This window comes from Tasmannia lanceolata, unplaced genomic scaffold (assembly GCF_043159265.1).
Source record: "Tasmannia lanceolata isolate RefF3 unplaced genomic scaffold, GAP_Taslan_0.1 ptg000023l, whole genome shotgun sequence".
NCBI classification, from domain to species: Eukaryota; Viridiplantae; Streptophyta; class Magnoliopsida; order Canellales; family Winteraceae; genus Tasmannia; species Tasmannia lanceolata.
In genome coordinates, this window is record NW_027518700.1 from 21,255,111 (window position 1) to 21,273,513 (window position 18,403).

Below are 18,403 nucleotides of genomic sequence, written 5' to 3' on the forward strand. Positions count from 1 at the left end.
GCGAAAGTTCATTGGGTCTTGACTACTGAGGCACCTGAGTTGCCTGGTCCTGATGCTCCCCAGGACGTCAGGGACAGAGCCACAAAATGGCATGAAGATGACTAAATGGCTAAGTGTTATATCCTTTGTTCGATGTCGAACGTGTTGCAACAACAGCATGTCGGAATGGCTTCATCCATGGATATTATGCACAATCTTAGGGAGATGTTTGGACAACAAAATCGCAGTGTCCGACAAATAGCGATTAAGGGCTTGGTTTCCACTAAAATGGTGGATGGAACCCCAGTTAGAGATCACATGTTGAAGATGATGGGCTATCTAAATGAGCTCGAAGTTTTAGGGGCCATGTTAGATGGTGAGTCGCAAGTCAACATGGTGCTAGCATCCCTACCACTATCATTCAATGACTTTGTCATAAATTACCATATGAACAAACTGTCAATGACGTTGACAGAATTGTTGAATCATCTTCATTCCACTGAGGATTTTCAGAAAAAGAATAAAAAATCATCTTTCTTAGTTGAAGCTAATGTAGTTTCAACCCACAAACCGAAAGGCAAGGGAAGAAGAAAGGGTAAAGGTCAGGGTTCTAAGAAAAATATTTCCAAAGTCAAGAATAAGAAAACTTTCAAGAAGAAGTCAACTAAATCCATTGATGCATGCTTCTACTGTGGAAAAGTTGGTCACTGGAAGCGCAATTGCAGGGATTACTTAACAACTAAAAAGAGCAACAAGACTTCTGAAGGTATGCTGCAAATTATTGTTGCAGAAACCAATTTGATTGGTCCTTGCTTATTCCTGGTGTGTGGATACTGGTGCAACCTCACATGTATGCAATTTTTTACAAGGGTTCAGGAAAAGCATAAGGTTGACTAAGGGCGAACTCTACCTACAGGTTGGAACGGATGCAACAGTTGCAATCCAAGCTGGGGGTGATCTACTGCTATCATTTTCAGGAGAATATTTACGTTTAAATAATTATCTTTATGTACCTTCCATTAGAATGAATTTGATTGCAGTTTATAAACTATTGATATAAACTGTTGATTGATGGTTATTCTACAAGTTTTAATAAAAATAATGTTTTTATCAAACATGGTAATTCCTTGATCACAGAAGGTACATTAGTTGACGGATTATTTATAGTAAATGCTTTAGAAATTGCAAGTAACATTGAGGATATTCCTATTCAGAATATTCTAAACCTCAAAAGGGTAAGGAATTCGACCAATCCCACACATCTATGGCATCTTCAATAAGGCCATATTAACCTAGATAGGATTACATGATTAGTAAAAGATGGTCCAGTGGATTCTATCCAAGTGGAACCTTTTCCAACTTGTGAACCATGTCTTCAAGGTAAAATGACCAAAATTCCCTTCAAGGGCAAGAGTGGAAGATCCTAAGATTTGTTGGAGATTATACATAGTGATGTATGTGGTCCCATTTCTCATCCGGCAAGAGGAGGGCTAACATACTTCATGACTTTTATGGATGACCATTCAAGGTACGGATATTTGTACCTTATGCGACGTAAGTTTGAGACCTTTGAAAAGTTCAAAGAGTTCAAGAATGAAGTAGAGAATTAGTTAAATAAAAGAATAAAGACTCTTCACTCTGATAGAGGTAGAGAGTATCTCTCAGATGAGTTTAGAGATTTACTTAAAGGAAAATGGAATCACCTCTCAATGGACCCCACCTGCAACACCAGAATTGAATGGTATTTCAAATCGTAGAAATATGACTTTGTTGGACATGGTCCGGTCTATGATGAGTTTAGCTGAAGCACCTCTATTTCTATGGGGATATGCCCTAGAAACAGCGCTCTATATCTTAAATCGTGTCCCAACTAAATCAGTACCATCTACTCCATATGAGATATAGACAGGCAGAAAACCCTCATTGAATCATATGAGGATATGGGGGTGTTCCGCATATATTAAAAATATAAGTGCTGATAAGTTAGAGACAAGAACCGAAAGGTGTATTTTCATTGGATATCCTAAGAAAAAAAGGGTTATATATTCTATAACCCAAGCGAGCAAAACTGTTTTGTAAGGAGGAATGCGGTATTTTTGGAAGAAGAGTTCATCCAAGATACTGTCAAGAGGGATAGGATTGCCTTGGAAGGGCAACCTGAAACTCCAATGGAAAGAGAAGACACTGAGAAAGAGCCCACTACACATATACAAACACTCTGACGTAGTAGAAAGGTAATCACACAACCTGATAGATTAGCCTACTTGGGTGAAAAATATGATATGATTCCAGATAAAAATGATAATGATCCCCTTAACTACAAAGAAGCGATGTTAGACATAAATGCGGGAAAATGGATGGAAGCTATGAAACCCGAAATGGACTCCATATACACTAACAGGGTTTGGACTTTAGTCGATCTAGCAGAGGGCATTAAGCCCATTGGTTGCAAATGGATCTTCAAGAAGAAGAAAGGCCGCGATGGTAAGGTAGAGACCTACAAAGCACGCTTAGTGACGAAGGAATATAGTCAAAAGGCTGGAATTGACTATGAGGAAACCTTCTCACCGGTAGCCATGCTAAAGTCTATTAGCATTCTTTTAGCTTTCTCAGAACCTTATGACTATGCGATATGGCAGATGGATGTCAAAACCGCTTTCTTGAATGGAAACATCCAAGCCGATATCTATATGATCCAGCCAGAAGGTTTTGAAGCTGCCAGAGAAGGAAGTCAGAAAGTGTGCAAGTTGCAAAGATCCATTTATGGATTAAAGCAAGCATCCCGTAGTTGGAATCTTTGTTTTGATCAAGCAGTCAAAGAGTTTGGCTATACACAAAACGTAAATGAGGCTTGTGTTTACAAAAAGGTCAGTAGGAGTGCTGTGACATTTCTTGTTTGTATGTAGATGACATTCTACTCAATGGGAATGATGCTGGAATGTTGACTAATATAAAAATTTGGCTATCTAGTACCTTTGCTATGAAGAATTTAGGTGAAGCATCGTATATTCTTGGCCTTAAATTGTTTAGAGACCGTTGGAATAGGATACTTGGACTATCACAGGAAACTTACATAGATAAAATATTGGCCAAGTATCATATGACAGATTCCAAGAAAGGGTTAATACCTTTTAGGCATGGAATCAAGCTTTCTAAGAAGATGTCTCCTAAGTCATCTGAAGAGAAGGAAGAAATAAACAGGATTCCCTACGCTTCGGCAGTGGGAAGCTTGATGTATGCCATGTTGTGTACAAGGCCAAATATTTGTTTCTCTGTAAGTGTGGTTAGTAAATATCAATCAAACCCAGGTCCAGAGCATTGAACGGCAATTAAGCATATTTTTAAGTACTTCAGAAGAACTAAACATTACTGTTTAGTATATGGAGGAGACGAATTAGTCATTTCTGGATCTACCGATGCGGATTTTCAGTCAGATGTCGACGACATGAAATTCTCATCAAGTTTTCTCTTCACCTTAACTAATGGAGCAGTTTCATGGAAGAGTTGCAAGCAAGACACTACGGCGGACTCCACGACTAAGGCGGAATACATCACTGCGAGTGATGCGGCGAAGGAGGCGGTATGGCTGCGAAAGTTTACAAATGAACTTGGAGTCGTGCCCTCTGTTGAGAGACCTATTACGCTGTATTGTGATAACTGTAGGGTGATCGCTCAAGCAAATGAACCAACATCTCATCAGAAGTCAAAGCACGTCCTTCTGAAATATCATGTGATACGAGAGATTATCGACAGAGGGAATGTGGCCATTGCTAAAGTAGCTTCAGTGGACAACGTGGCAGATCCTTTGACCAAGTCCCTTAGTCAAAAGGTATTTGACAACCATCTGAAGGGAATGGGTCTAAGATACATGCATGACTAGCTTTGAGGGAAGTGGGAGATTGTTAGAATATATGCCCTGAAAAGCCAGTAGAATCGCATTTTCTAATCAATAAAGGTTTATTTCATGACATGAATGGGTAATTATATTAATGAATGTGTGTGATATGCATGTTTATTGATACATTTCGTCCTTAGGTAGCATAGTAGAAATGCCATGCTCAAAGGATTCACAGATCCAAGGGAGCAAGGAGATATGGCATCTCGGTTCTATGCAAGCCTTAATAGTTCCTTGTTGGGAAAGAGACTGGACATCACTTTCTATATACGACTAGCACCAGTCTTGCCTACATGCATGTGTTGTGAGATGACTTATCTCAGTCATCTGGGTGTGACGATTGGATCGCATAACCGAATCGGCTAAAATAAAGAACAACTTGTAGACAAGAAAGTATAAAGTTGCTCTTCCAGATAAGACCCTTCACAAGTCCTCAGACCTGAGGGATCTTATTGGTCTATCGGCCCGTTCTAGGGTGTTAGTCTATCTTATAGTGATTCTACTTTAGAGTCACATTTGGATAGAGCTATATAATAGAGCAAACCCTCGAGACCAATAGGGATACTCAACAAGGGATTTTTTGTCCTAAAATTTAGGGATTGACATCTACAATTTTGTCAGAGCGGTAGGTCTATTAAATAGCCTAGCCAGGCAGATTTGATAAAATATTTATCGGAAAGTTTTATGAAACAATGAATTATTTTCAAAGGATTTTACAAATGCATTTGGAGGCCGAACACCGCTTGATCAAAATGGTATACCAAGAGTGGGCCAAGTGGGTAAATGGTGTCCACCTCTCGTATGACTCAACTCAGTAGATGTGATTACGAAGAAAGGACTTGCACATAAATGATGTGATTAGAGGTAAGATGATCTGACGGTCATCTTCAGGGTTACGTCTCGATGGAGGCCACTGACCTAATGCGAGTGTAGTTTAACTACAGAGCGAGATCGCAGTGGGGCCCACCATAGGGTTCTGTAGGGTTGACTGTCGGATCCCTGCGACGATCCCACTCATAACTCAAATGACCCGGTAATATTCAACTGGATCAGGGTTCCGCATTTTATGTAGTTGCACTCAAACTCCTTGTTGGATAAGAATTGTTAAATTCTAGGGTCTACAAAGCAAGCAATTTCTTTCCAACACCAACTCTTATGAGATAAGGTCGCAAGGGCTGGAGGGAAGCATCCATACACGTTCTCCCATGTATCTTAATTGTCCCCACCCAGCATTGGAGGTTTGGGAGAGTCTCATTCACTTGAGGAGTCTCAATTCAAGTTGGTTTCTCAATAGGATTGGAATTGGGTGAGAGAAACAATAATTTATCAAACCAAAACTCTACTTTATATAAAGGAGAGAGGGGAGAAGGAAATTTCAAGTGTGGAATACTCAAAAATTCATTCTCCCTTGCTGCCCCCTTTGGAAAAATAGTTTTCCATCTCTCTCTCTCTCTCTCTCTCTCTCTCTCTCTCTCTCTCTCTCTCTCTCTCTCTTCTAATTGAAATAGTTTCGAAGAGAAAGGCTTCCAATCAATTTCTCTATTCTCTACAACAAAGGTACTGATTAGATCAGACCTTAAATAGGTGAATAAGATTTATTCACATCCATAATAGTCCAAGCAAAGAAAAAGAATCCATTGGTTCAACTGGCGGGGTCCGCGGCGTTTAGAACGATCGCAACCGTTCGAGGAGTAGATCAAGCAGCGTCATTCCTTGATTTCTTCTTCAAAGAGGTATTTATTTATGTTTGATTAACATAATTAACTAATCTAGACTCTAGGATCTTGGGCAAAAGTAAGATCGAAAAGAAAATTTTAAAGTTTTATGCGATTTTTGTTCCGCTGCACATAGCGATCTTGCCGAAAGGGGATAACCTTCCTTCACATGTTCAGTATGAAATCTCATTGTCATACCCATTCTATCTTGCTTAGGGTCCATTACCCAAATGATTGAGATAAGTCACTCCACATCTTGTGCATGTTGGCAAGATAGATACTAGTTGTATACAAGATGAGATACCCCAACTATGAACTATTAAGGTCTGCAAAGAACCGTAATCCCATATCTTCTTGCTCCCTAAAATCTGTGAATCCATGAGCATGGGTTTCCTACTTTGCTACCTAAGGACAAATACGTATCAATAATAAGTAGCATGTCACACATATTTAACTTTTAGTTACCCATTAATTGTCATGAAAATAAACTTTTATTGATTAATATGCGAAATATACTGGGTTTTAGGGCGCCAACTCTAACAAACTTCATCAAAGAAATTCATTACCCGGAGTGGCTTGCCAATGTGGTCATGGTGAAGAAGGAAAACGGGGAATGGAGAATATGTATTGATTACAAAGATCTCAATCGAGCTTGCCCAAAAGATCATTTTCCTCTTCCGAAAATAGATGCGCTGATAGACGCCACTTCCGGCCATCAATTATTAAGTTTCATGGATGCATTCTCCGACTACAATCAGATATAGATGTATGCTCCTGACATCCCAAAAACCTCATTCATTATAGAACAAGTGTTGTTCTGCTACAGAGTAATGCCGTTTGGCCTGAAGAATGCCGGAGCAACCTATGAGCGGTTGGTTAACAGATTATTTGAAAATCAAATTGGTCGCAACATCGAGGTATATGTAGATGACATGCTGGTGAAAAGTATGCTGGCAGAAAGCCATATCTCTAATCTTGAAGAAACCTTTTCAGTCCTTCAGAAACATCAAATGAAGTTAAACCCATCAAAATGTGCATTCGGGGTTACATCTGGGAAGTTTCTGGGATTTATGGTGAGCCATAGAAGAATTGAGGCTAATCCCGAGAAGATTAAAGCCATATTAGTCATGGCCCCTCTAAAGAATATTGTGGAAGTACAACGCCTCACTGGAAGGATAGCAGCTCCGAGCCGCTTCATGTCGAAATCGGCTAAAAAATGCCTCATGTTCTTCCAAACCTTCAGAAATGTAAAGGATTTCTCATGGACAGATGAATGCCAAGCTTCATTTGAGTAGTTGAAGCTGTATCTCCAACCCCCACCATTGCTGACAAAACCAACTCTAGGAGAAGAATTGTACTTGTACCTAGCGGTCACCCCGACGGTGGTCAGTGCGGCATTAGTCAGCGGAAAAGAAAAATATGAACGACCGATCTATTATGTAAGTAGAGTACTTCATGATGCTGAAACAAGATACCAGAACATAGAGAAATTTGTTTACGCTCTCGTAATCGCGGCCCGAAAGCTCAGATCCTACTTTCAAGCACACTCCATAATTCTCCTCACGGATCAACCTCTCTGGAAGATTCTCCAAAAGCCAGATACATCCGGCTGACGCATCAGCTGGGCCGTCGAACTGGGAGAATTCGATATCCAAGTTCGCCCAAGGCCATCAATCAAATCGCAAGTCTTAGCCGACTTTATTGTGGAATGGTTGTCACCGACACAAGACTCGGTGGGGGGGGGCAACAGGAAGAGGATGATAAGGAAAGCAAACTTGGAAATTCAATTTCTTTGGAAACCCCTCCTAACAATCCATGGATGTTGTATGTGGACGGCGCTGCTAATGTGGGAGGATGTGTTGGTTTAGTATTGGTCAGTCCCGATAGTTTCCTTGTGGAATACGCCATTAAGCTAGAGTTCAGGGCTTCTATCAATGAAGCCGAATACGAAGATCTTTTGTCAGGACTAGACTTGGCAATAGAAATGAATGCTGACTGCCTAAGAGTCCATAGCGATTCCCAATTGGTAGTCGGGCAGGTAAATGGACAGTATGAAGCAAAAGAGCTAAGAATGATGAAGCACTTAGAAAGAGTAAGGGAAAAATTGAAACAATTCCGAGTGATAGAAGTGGTGCAGATCTCAAGAACCATCAACGCTAGAGCCGACGCTCTCTCTAAAATGGCTGCTTTAGACATTACTGATGTTGGGACTATGTATGTTGAAATTCTGAAACAACCAAGGATAGATCGAGAAGAAATTTCAGAGATTAAGTTTGAGCCAAGCTGGATGGATCCTATACTGAGATATCTAAAAGACGGCATAGTTCCAGATGATCGAAAGAAGCCCGTCACTTAGTCGCCAAGGCAACTCAGTATGTCTTCGATGGCAAGAACCTATACAAACGATCTTATTCATGGACTTATTTGAAATACCTCAGACCTCCCCAAAAAGAGTATGCCTTAAAAGAAGTGCACGAAGGAATCTGTGGTGATCACTCAGGGGCATTGTCTTAGCAAAGAAAATCCTCAGACATGGTCATTTTTGGCCGACCCTTCTCGAGGATTCCAAAGAGTTGGTGAAGAAGTGTAAGAGTTTCCAAAAGTTTGCTAAAGTGCCTCGTCAACCTTCTGCTAAGTATACGCCCGTTTCAAGCCTCGTGCCTTTTGCAATGTGGGGAAGGGATCTTTTTGGACCATTTCCTCGATCCAAAGGAGGCTTTACGATGTTGTATGTAGCAATTGACTATTTTACCAAATGGGTGGAAACACAGGCGGTGGTCAGGGCCGACTCTAAAGTTACAGAAAAGTTTGCCTATCATGACATTGTCTGTAAGTTCGGGATTCCACGTATCCTAGTGTAGACACCCAATTTTGTAAAGGCAGTATTAATGATAGGTGTCGCAAGGAAGAACCATATGGCGAGTCCCAGAGCACCAGTTGTGTTTCTCTCAATCTCTCTCTAGGGTATTTACAAAAGGAAATGGTTTCCAAAAAATCTTGTTATCCTGTAGAAACAACCGGAAAGCTTGTTTTTATAGCACCCGCCTTTTTGGCAACCAAAACACCTGTTTTTACACAGCACCCGCCTTTTTCAGGCAAACCAAATGACACTTTGTCTCCCAAACCAAGCCATATTAGGTTCATTGGAAAGTACGCGAAACGACAAATCCAACGCCCCTGACTGCGCGTAAATCGGAGTTCAAACGTAGAAGATATGCACGTTTTAAACTACTAGAGAAGAGACGAACTATCGCGAAGACCGGGGATGACATCACCCCACTTTATGGGACGAATTTTTATTCGTCCCAGACTAATTTGAATTCATCTGAGATGAATTTGAGGTCGGCCAAGATATTTTTTACCCCTCTCCTATAAATAGGGGAGGGGAGTAAGGGTTTTTTACATCTCTTCTCTCCCTCTCTCTCCTCTTTTTGGGTTTTCTCTCCCTCCTTTGTGTGATTGGATATACACCTTGCTTGGGTGTATTTCCAAGGTGAGACATATAACCCTGCTTGGGTGTATTACTGAAGCCCTAAACCCCTGCTGAAATTTAGAAAAACCCTAGTTTGCTTGCTTTTTAGAAGAGAGAAAGTAGAGAAACACTGGGTAGCTCTCACTGGGCGTCGGGACTCCACCGAAATTCCAAAGGTTCGGAACGACACCCTCTTTTTGCGCCGTTGTTCTGCCGAATTTCATAGAACTACAAGCTGCTTATCAATAGCAGCGCCGTTGTTCTGCCGAAATCTCGACAAACTTGAAGGCGATTCGGCTATACAGCGCCGTTACGCCGCCGATTTCTCCACAGCCTGGAAGGCCCTCTTTTTCAACACAGCGCGGTAGCACTGCCGAATTTCAGAGAACCCAACGCCCTATTCTCAATATAGCGTTGTGGTTCTGCCGAAATTTCGGCAATCTTCGAGCCTCCTCTTTCAAACAAGCGCGGTTACACTGTCCAATCTTTCAGTGGTAATATAAAACCTAAAAACATTGTAATTTTCTTTACAAAGCAAGGAATGAGGTGGTGACATCATAAGACTTGTTTCGTACGACCGAACGGTTATGGCATAAACCCCTCTTCCTTTATTTTACTTTATGCAATTTACAGCTTTCTATAATTTCCTTTACAAAGTAAGGTACGAGGTGGTGACATCATAAAGACTGGCCGCGCTCAAATTGCCCCCAGAATCTATGATATAAATCCCTCTACCTTTCTTTTACTTTCTGCAATTTACAGCTTTTGGTACTTTCCTTTCCAAAGTAAGGAAGGAGGTGGTAGTATCATAAGATTTGTTTCGCACGACCGAGCGCTTATGGCATAAACCCCTCTTCCTTTCTTTTACTTTCTGTCATTTACAGCTTTCTGTACCTTACTTTTACTTTATGTACTGTCTTTTTTCGTTTGATTTACGGAAAGGGGGCCTACTTGGGATCGGTTGCAGAGTTCCTTTGGAGCCTGTAACATATGGTCTCAAACAGGATTGAACCAAACCGCACCTTTTTTCGATTTTTTCTGTAAATCCATTTCATTTACATTTGGAATTAAGCATAACCTAACAAGGGATATAAAATCAGATTATTTCATTTTAAATCCTTCGAAAATGCCAATCTAAGTTAAGAGACCGGATTAATCCGGACAAGAGAGGTGCCTAACACCTTACTCAATTGTAACCACAACCCTTACCCAGATATCTGTAAAGACCATACCTTAAAAATAGAGCAAAATATAAGGTTCAAAGGCCCAGAGCAAAAGAACCCCTTTGAATACTGTTCTCCCAACGAAATTCGAGCCATGTTGCTCATTTCCTTAGAAGAACAAACACGGGTCCTAATCCCTAATTTAGGTGGCAACTCTGAGTTTCTCTAACTTGCAAAGTTAGGACTTCGGTCCCGAGTTCACGAGTAGCGCAGATCAAATAATACCCCCTAAAAACCCGATTGTGGTGATCCCCTGTCGTCCTGCGCAGGACGGGAAACAACCGGCTCCCACACCTAGTAACCGATAATGGAACACAATTCTCCAGTGAGTACTTTGAAAATTTCTGTGAAAGGCTAGTATTCATTTGATGTTTTTATTGTTTTTCCTATAGATTAAAAACATTTTTGTGGTATTAATGCTACGGGTTCAAGGGGTATCTCTTTTCATCCTATTCTTTTTCGTACTTGCATATTTGCAAGTAAGCAAGTAATCACATTTAACTTCAAAACCATTCGATATTTCAAAACCATTCGGTATAAGATATGAATAATTTTTAGAGATATCCATTTGGGCCCCTCTGAATGCCAATAAAATTGGTCCTTCTTTACCAATAAGATTCTTATTAAGTTAATCTTATTTGCAAATGGGACATTCTAACGCCTTTTGGAAAGCCATTAACTACATAATTTCTAACGACAAATGATATCAGCACAACCATCATTTAATGTATTATTTTAATTTAATCTTACATGCAAACGCATGGGACATTAATGCCTCTTCGGAAGCTATTTTCTACTCATTTCTAAAATTATTGTAATCCCAGCTTGTCTTTTCTTTTTTAATTGGCTTGGGACAGCTTTTTGAGAATTGTAATAACCATTTGACAGCACTTTAAATACTAAAAGAAAAGAGGCTTTAGTGGAAATATCAAAACATGGTAGTGCTGATATCATTTCCCATTCTAAAACGTCATGATTGGAAAATAATCATATTTAACTTCAAAAACCATTTTCACATACGATTAAATGAAATTAAACATAAAATTATTATTCTTTTAAAGATATTAACTATAGAGTTTTTATATGATGGCCGACCGTCAGATTGTAAAGGGCGGAAGGAGACAAAACCTTTTTCCTTGGTTCAAAAACCAAGGAAAAGTCAAAACAGAGCTTTCCCTTGGATTAAAAATCAAGGGAGAGAGGTTTTGTCTCTCTCCGCACTTTATATTAACGACCGGCCACCATATAAGTTCTCTTAACTATATGAGATGAAATTAAATATAACATTTTTATGAAAATGATATTTCTATCGCTTTTCAAGTATTCCACCCATTTGTTTGTCCTTTCTTGAAAGTGACCTTACTTATAGAGAAATTCAAATAGAATGTGGGAAGTGCAATAATTCACCAGAAAAGGCAAACCAAACGGGATGGGAATGCTGGGAAAGGGGGTGAAAATTAGCATTGCAGCTTGGGCCGGGTTTTACCCGACCTCGACCCAAAAAAACCATGGGCTGAGTTTAGGAATCTCGGGTTTTTCTAAAAATAAAAATAAACCAACCCGGCCCGACCCGCACTACCCAAGTTGCTACTCCAGTTTTTGTCCCTTTCACTAATTATGATAAAATAATGAAAGGAAATAAACGAGAAAAATGATGATTGTTCATAACAGTCAACCAGTATGATATAATTCAATTAGCTAGACTTGCATATCTATGCAAGTTTCTCCCAAAGTTTTGATCTTGGGAAAGCGTCCGGAACTTGTTGAATATATTGTATATGACGATGTGGTATTTATTTTTAAAAAAAAAAAGAATAGTTGACACGCTTTAGTGAGGAAAGATCTTAAACATGGAGATGTGTTTCATTAATTTTTGTAGGCTTCTTGCAATCTAATCTATCAACCTCATTGTACTTTATTTCAAACTAAAATTCTTTACCATTGTTACCAATAATACCATGTACCAATGCACCATACATTGGTATTCTCCAAAACTGAAATCAAAGTTATAATTTATAAATGAGTGGAAGTGTAGGAAGAATCAAGATGGCATGGCACTTGGCAGGCTGATATAATATAAAAATTAAGAGAGTAAGGAGAACAATGGTCGAGCAATATGTAGATAAATGTACACACATGACAAAGAGGTAAAATATATCTAGTAAAAAATTATATCACTAAAATAAAATTGGTTATAAATATAATATGTAGACAGATTGAATCTTTTTTCTTCGTTAGGTACTCTACTTCCATTAGGACGATCATCTAAACTAACCATTATCAAACAATGCAACAACAATTAAGTTGTTGGGCCGTAGCAATTCTTAACTCAAGTAGATTTAATATTGAAGATTAAACATCATTTTAATCTGGGCATCATGCATCTACATACACACCTCTGAGTATTGATTTTTTTATCACATTTGGGAGGTCTTCTGAGAAAAAGCCATTTACCAAAATGTGATATAAATACATAAATTCAACCACTGGAATGGATCATGCACCATAAATTCAACCATTGGAACATAACTTATGGTTCATGTATCGAGAAGGTTTACAAAAAAAAAACCCAACCCGACGCTAAATAATTTCTCTGGTAGGGTAGGGTTCTGGAATATCCGACCTGCCAGACCCAAGTTGAAACCCTAGTGTAAATATCATTTCCCTAAGACTATATGCATGTGATATTTAGAGAGTATCCAATGTAGCTCGTAAATTTAGAAATTATCCTTGTATTAATGCATTCATGAATAAAAAATAGATAAGGCGCCCTTTCGAATACCGACGAAATCCCGGTAAAATCGGTCCTCCTCAGCAGATAAGATTTATCAAAAGTAGATGGGTCGCTTTGGATACCAACAAAATCCCAATAAAATTGGTCCTCTGCAATAAGATTTGTCAAATCTTTTTGCAGACTCGACATTAATGAATTGGAGTACAGATGTAAAAAATACCTACAAATAAAGATTTCAACAGTTGTGAAAATCTTTTATAATAAAAGATGGAGCCTGGATGGGAGTGTACATCGAGAAGAAAAGAGAGTAGTAGCTCTCCTAAGGAACAAACATAGCTTTCCCGCACCTACAAACGCCTGTCCATTGTAGCTAAACAAGCACGAAATTCCCACGGTTTCCTCCAGCTTGCTTGGCTCGATTGCTTAAGTTACTAAGTCAGGAATCAGAACAAGCTTTCGAGGAGACTAATGACCCTTCCCACTACTCACTAGTAAAGAAGGAAATTAAAAAAAAAAAACTGGCATCCTGTTGGGTTCGCTGAAATCCTCTGGATCACCACAATAGGAATCTCGGGCTAGGGGATGCTCTTTGAGAGACTTCTCGCATCAAATCATTTTTTCCATATGCAATTTACTATTCTGATGTCAAGGACATCAGGTTCTATCAGTTCTACATGCTGCTTGTGTGAATGTTTTTATGTTGGTTTTGGAGGCTAGATCTTGATCTAGCAAATTTCTAATTTTGGAGGGATTGGCCTTGTAAATTTCGTCTCGCTAATCAAAATCATCATCATGAGCAGTAGCTGAAACTGTTAGTCGATATACCAAATCAACTTTTGCCTACCTCTCCCAGTCAAGGATCGTCGAGAGTTCTCAGTGGATGAAAGAGCACAGCTTTTAGCCTTTTTTTTCGATGAATAAATGAAGAAAGAAAAGGCACCTCTTTTTAAGCAGCAGAGACATGGTATTCTGAATTCACTATGTAATGTTTGCTCTAGTTTTTGTTTTGTTTTTTTTATCTTGAAACGGTCTTTCTTAAGCCCACTCTGGAGATCCTATGCAAAAAAATCAACAGAAAGAATAACGCTACATGAAGCGGAAGTCGTTTACGAGAATGGAGGTCTTTACCGGTGGTGTATGCGTGAGAAGATCAGTAATTCTTTATTTGTACCAATTAGAACATTTCCTTTACACCCAGAATTGAAAAGCCTATAGTTTAGTTTGAGATTTCATTCGTTAACTTGTCTTTGTCAAGAACGAGTGGGACAAGGGCTTTAGCCTCTAGCTTGGACGGATCACGGAAAGGAGTGCCTACTGAACTGTCTCCAGTGAGCGACGCAACTGCTCCTCAAAATCTAGAGTACGCCTTTCCAAGGCTGCTACAAGCTCTGTCTTAAACATGCTTCCCCCAAATCAAAGCCGTGCTCCCATGGTCTCAAAACCAGACGGAACTCCTCCTTTAGCGGCTGATTCCGTTAGCAGTAAGCGAAATTAGGTAGCTATATATAGATATATCTTACTGGTAAGCGCTGTCATTGGCTTTCACTTGTCTTTTGTTATATGCCAACTGATAGCAGCTATAGCAAAAGGCCAGCCAGCGAACCTGCATCTAGCTATACGCTTGGTTTCTATGATCAAAGAACTCACCTGCTTGAAAACCAAATTATCAAGGTCGGAATCGCACCACTGAGGGAGAAACGAGTTGTTCTCAAATTAAGCACCCCTCAGAATGTCTGATAATCCGTCACCCTCTTGCCCAACCATGAAATCATTCTGCTACTGAAGTGCGTCTCCAAAATCTCTAGTTTGGGTTGTATTCAGAAGCCCAGAAAGAGAAGAATAGCTATTGATTCCACTATTGGGAAGCCCACCGTAAGAAGCCATCTCCTCAATTGCACCATTGGGGAACCAATCTAAAGAAGCCAGCCCATCATTTTTACTATTCGCAAATCCACTGAAAGAAGGCATCCCTTTAGTTTCATTTTTCGAAATTTGAGGTAACCCTCCACTACTGTAAAAGTTGTTCTGTGTATGAGTGTTTGGCAAGGTATGACAATCAAACTGAGTTTTCCGTTGAATCATCTGCATTGGGTTAGGACCCCTTACTTCTCTAGTTTCCTCAAGTGATAGTAAACCCATCTGCACGTTTTGATTTGAAAACATTTGAAATCCCTAGTTTCCAACATTTTTAATGTTTGTTTGAGATCGTATTGGGTCAATGCTACTCCTGAACATCATTGATTGTAGATACCCAAGAGTAGCATAGACCGTTTTCAATGTTTGTTTGAGATCGTATTGGGTCGATGCTACTCTTGAGCACCACTGATTGTTGCCCAGGAGTAGCATCGACCCAAGGCAATCTCAAACAAATGTTTCCAAATCAAAACATGCGGATGGGTTCACTATCACTTGGGGAAACTAGAGAAGTAAGGGGTCTGATCCTATGCAGATGATTCAACGGCAAACTCAGTTTGATTGTTTCACCTTCCCAAGCACTCAAAACTCCTAACAACTTTTACGGCATAGGAAACATGGTAGTAGGTAATTGTTCCACCTTCCCAAATTGTTCGATTGTGGATGTTTAGATTTCAGAATTTATATTTCTAAAGACATAATATACGTAAATTTTGCCATCAGATGCTGTTGTGGTGCATTTTAATACAATAGATGTGGATTGGCTTCCAAATGAAGGTTCTTCATTGAAAGTTGTATGTTCGAGTAAATGTTTAGCTTTGAATGCCCTTGTATGAAAATTTTCACCAACAAAAGTAAGTTTTTATTTTTTTTTCATAAACTGGATTGACAACCCAGACCTCAAACTTGAAATCCTACAGTCGGAATGACTGACTAAAAGAAAATTGATCTACGATTGGTTTCCACATATATATGGAAGAAGAGTTTTCCCTAGTTTATTTATAGGGGTTGTTTTTGTGAACCCGGAGGCGTTTGGATGTCAAAGGAAATATGGGGCGGAATATTTGATATGGAATATAATGCAGATTTTGATAGTACTCGAGGAATTTGATGGAATATAATGCGGATTTTGATAGTACTCGAGGAAGTGGTATTTTCAATTCTCTAGCAAATCTCTCTCTCTCTCTCTCTCTCTCTCTCTCTCCATATGACTAATTTAAGGTAAAAAATCTCTATTTACCGATTTCTAATTCTAAAGCTTACCAAAACAGTAGAATCGGAGTTGACATTCTCTTTATCAGGGAAATTTTGTGTAGGATTGGAATTTATGCTCACCAAAACAGTAGAATAGGAATTGACATTCTCTTTACCGGGGGAATTTGTGTAGGATTGAAATTTGATTTCAATAATGTTTCCCAATTCCTGTAATCCATACTTGAGGCCCTGTTTGGATTGTGATAAAAACATTTCTGAGAGAAAAAAATTTCTTGGGAAATTTTTTTTGCTCTACAATTTAAAGGGAAATGATATATTTATAGTTAATTTAGAGGGATATTATCGTAAAACGAAGATCACTCTACGTAAAAAATTGATTAGGGTGGTTCAAGTTAAAAAAATTTTAAGGATAAAAGGGAAGAAATTTTAGAAGCTTTAGGAAAAAAAAGATCTTTACCATGCACAGATATAGAGTGGAGAGGGGTTGTAGTAGTGGCATGTCTGTATATGTGTTTCTTCTATTCTACTTAATTAGCACTAATTTATTTTTCTATGTGTCTACTCTGTTTCTTTTCAACCTAAAATGGGCCTAAAAAAAATTTTACTGCCATTATCCACTGAAAAAGGGGCACAAAACACCCATTTAATGACTAAATAAATAGGCCCTGTTATTAAAACACATTAATACCCACTTTGAGGTTACAGAAAAGGTTTTCAAATAAGTTTGTAAACAAACTCTTAACTTTTCACACTAATACCCTTTCCATAAAAATGTAGTCCATGTCACCATGATTTTTTTTTTTTCAGGGAATATTAGTTTGTAAGCTGTGAGAACAAGTAGGGCTGCAACTCGGGTCGGGCGGGTCGGGTTTTGGAGAACCCAACCCTACCCGAGAAATATCTCGGGTCGGGTCGGGTCGGGTTTTTTTTCGGAAAACCCACGATTCCCAAACCCGGCCCTACCCATGATAAATCTCGGGCCGGTTCGGGTCGGGTCGGGTTTTTTCACGTTGACGCAAATTTTTAAGGAAAATTCTTGTTTGGCAAGGCAACTCAACTCATAGAAGCAGAAATTACACTCACATTACACTTGAATCAAACAATGATGTAATTACACTCACATCACACTTGAATCAAACAATGTTGTAATTACAATCAAACAATGTTGAATCAAACACTTGAATCAACTCAACTCATAGAAGCAGTAATTACACTCACATACAGTAACAGTGGGTGCGTGGGTTTTCACTTTTAACTTTGGGAAAATTACATTTACACCCCCTCTAGTTTCTGACACATCCACTTCCACCCCTATAGTTTAAAACGTGACAAATACACCCCTGTAGTTTCAATTTGTTTAAGGTTTGCCCCCTCAGCTGAAGGTTCGTCCATAGATTGAAGGGTTAGGACGATCAGATGGAGCTGATTTTTTGGGCACACCATATCTATGTCAGGACCCATCAAATGAACGCTTTGGATCATCCAAATAATGTGGGCCCCTACCCGAATCCAAACACTACCAAAAAATCATCCAAATAATGTGGGCCCACATTGTTTGGATGATCCAAAGCGTTCATTTGATGGGTCCTGACATAGTTAGGGTGTGCCCAAAAAATCAGCTCCATCGGATCATCCTAACCCTTCAATCTATGGACGAACCTTCAGCTAAGGGGGCCTACCTTAAACAAATTGAAACTACAGGGGTGTATTTGTCACGTTTTAAACTATAGGGGTGGAAGTGGATGTGTCAGAAACTAGAGGGGGTGTAAATGTAATTATCCCTTTAACTTTTAACTAACAATAGAAAAAAATATACATACTATAACTTATGTAACTCGGGTCGGGCCCCTTCAAACCCGGCTCGACCCGAGATTCATGCGGGCTTTTGAATGCTGAACCCGGCTCGACCCGAAACCCATGAAACCTGAACCCGACCCAGGCTATTTTCGGGTCGGGTCGATGCGGGTCAGGTTTTACCCGGCTCGAGTTGCAGCCCTAAGAACAAGGTAGAAAGAGTGGAAGTGCAGAGACTGGACATATAGGAGTGAGAAGATGGTGCTAAGTGGTAGAAAAAAAGGAAAAATAAAACACTATTTTGCCTAGAGTTTCTCTTTTCCCTATTTCGGCAACTTCTCACCTTCTCCTCACTCGTGCCTCCTTAATTCTCTCCCTCTCCCACCACTGGATAACCTAGCATCCCAAGAAAAAAAAATTCATGATTTCGGCCGAAGCATAAAAAAATTTCCGCATGGCCAT

The 18,403-nt window shown here is 39.5% G+C and overlaps 1 protein-coding gene across 1 annotated transcript; it reads left to right on the top strand.

Annotated features, from left to right (window-relative positions):
* The first annotated feature begins 7,297 nt into the window (after positions 1 to 7,297).
* LOC143855931 (uncharacterized) lies at positions 7,298 to 7,945 on the top strand. The gene has a single exon (XM_077365977.1). It carries the CDS (start codon positions 7,298 to 7,300, stop codon positions 7,943 to 7,945), a length of 648 nt encoding a protein of 215 aa, XP_077222092.1.
* The last annotated feature ends 10,458 nt before the right edge of the window (positions 7,946 to 18,403 follow it).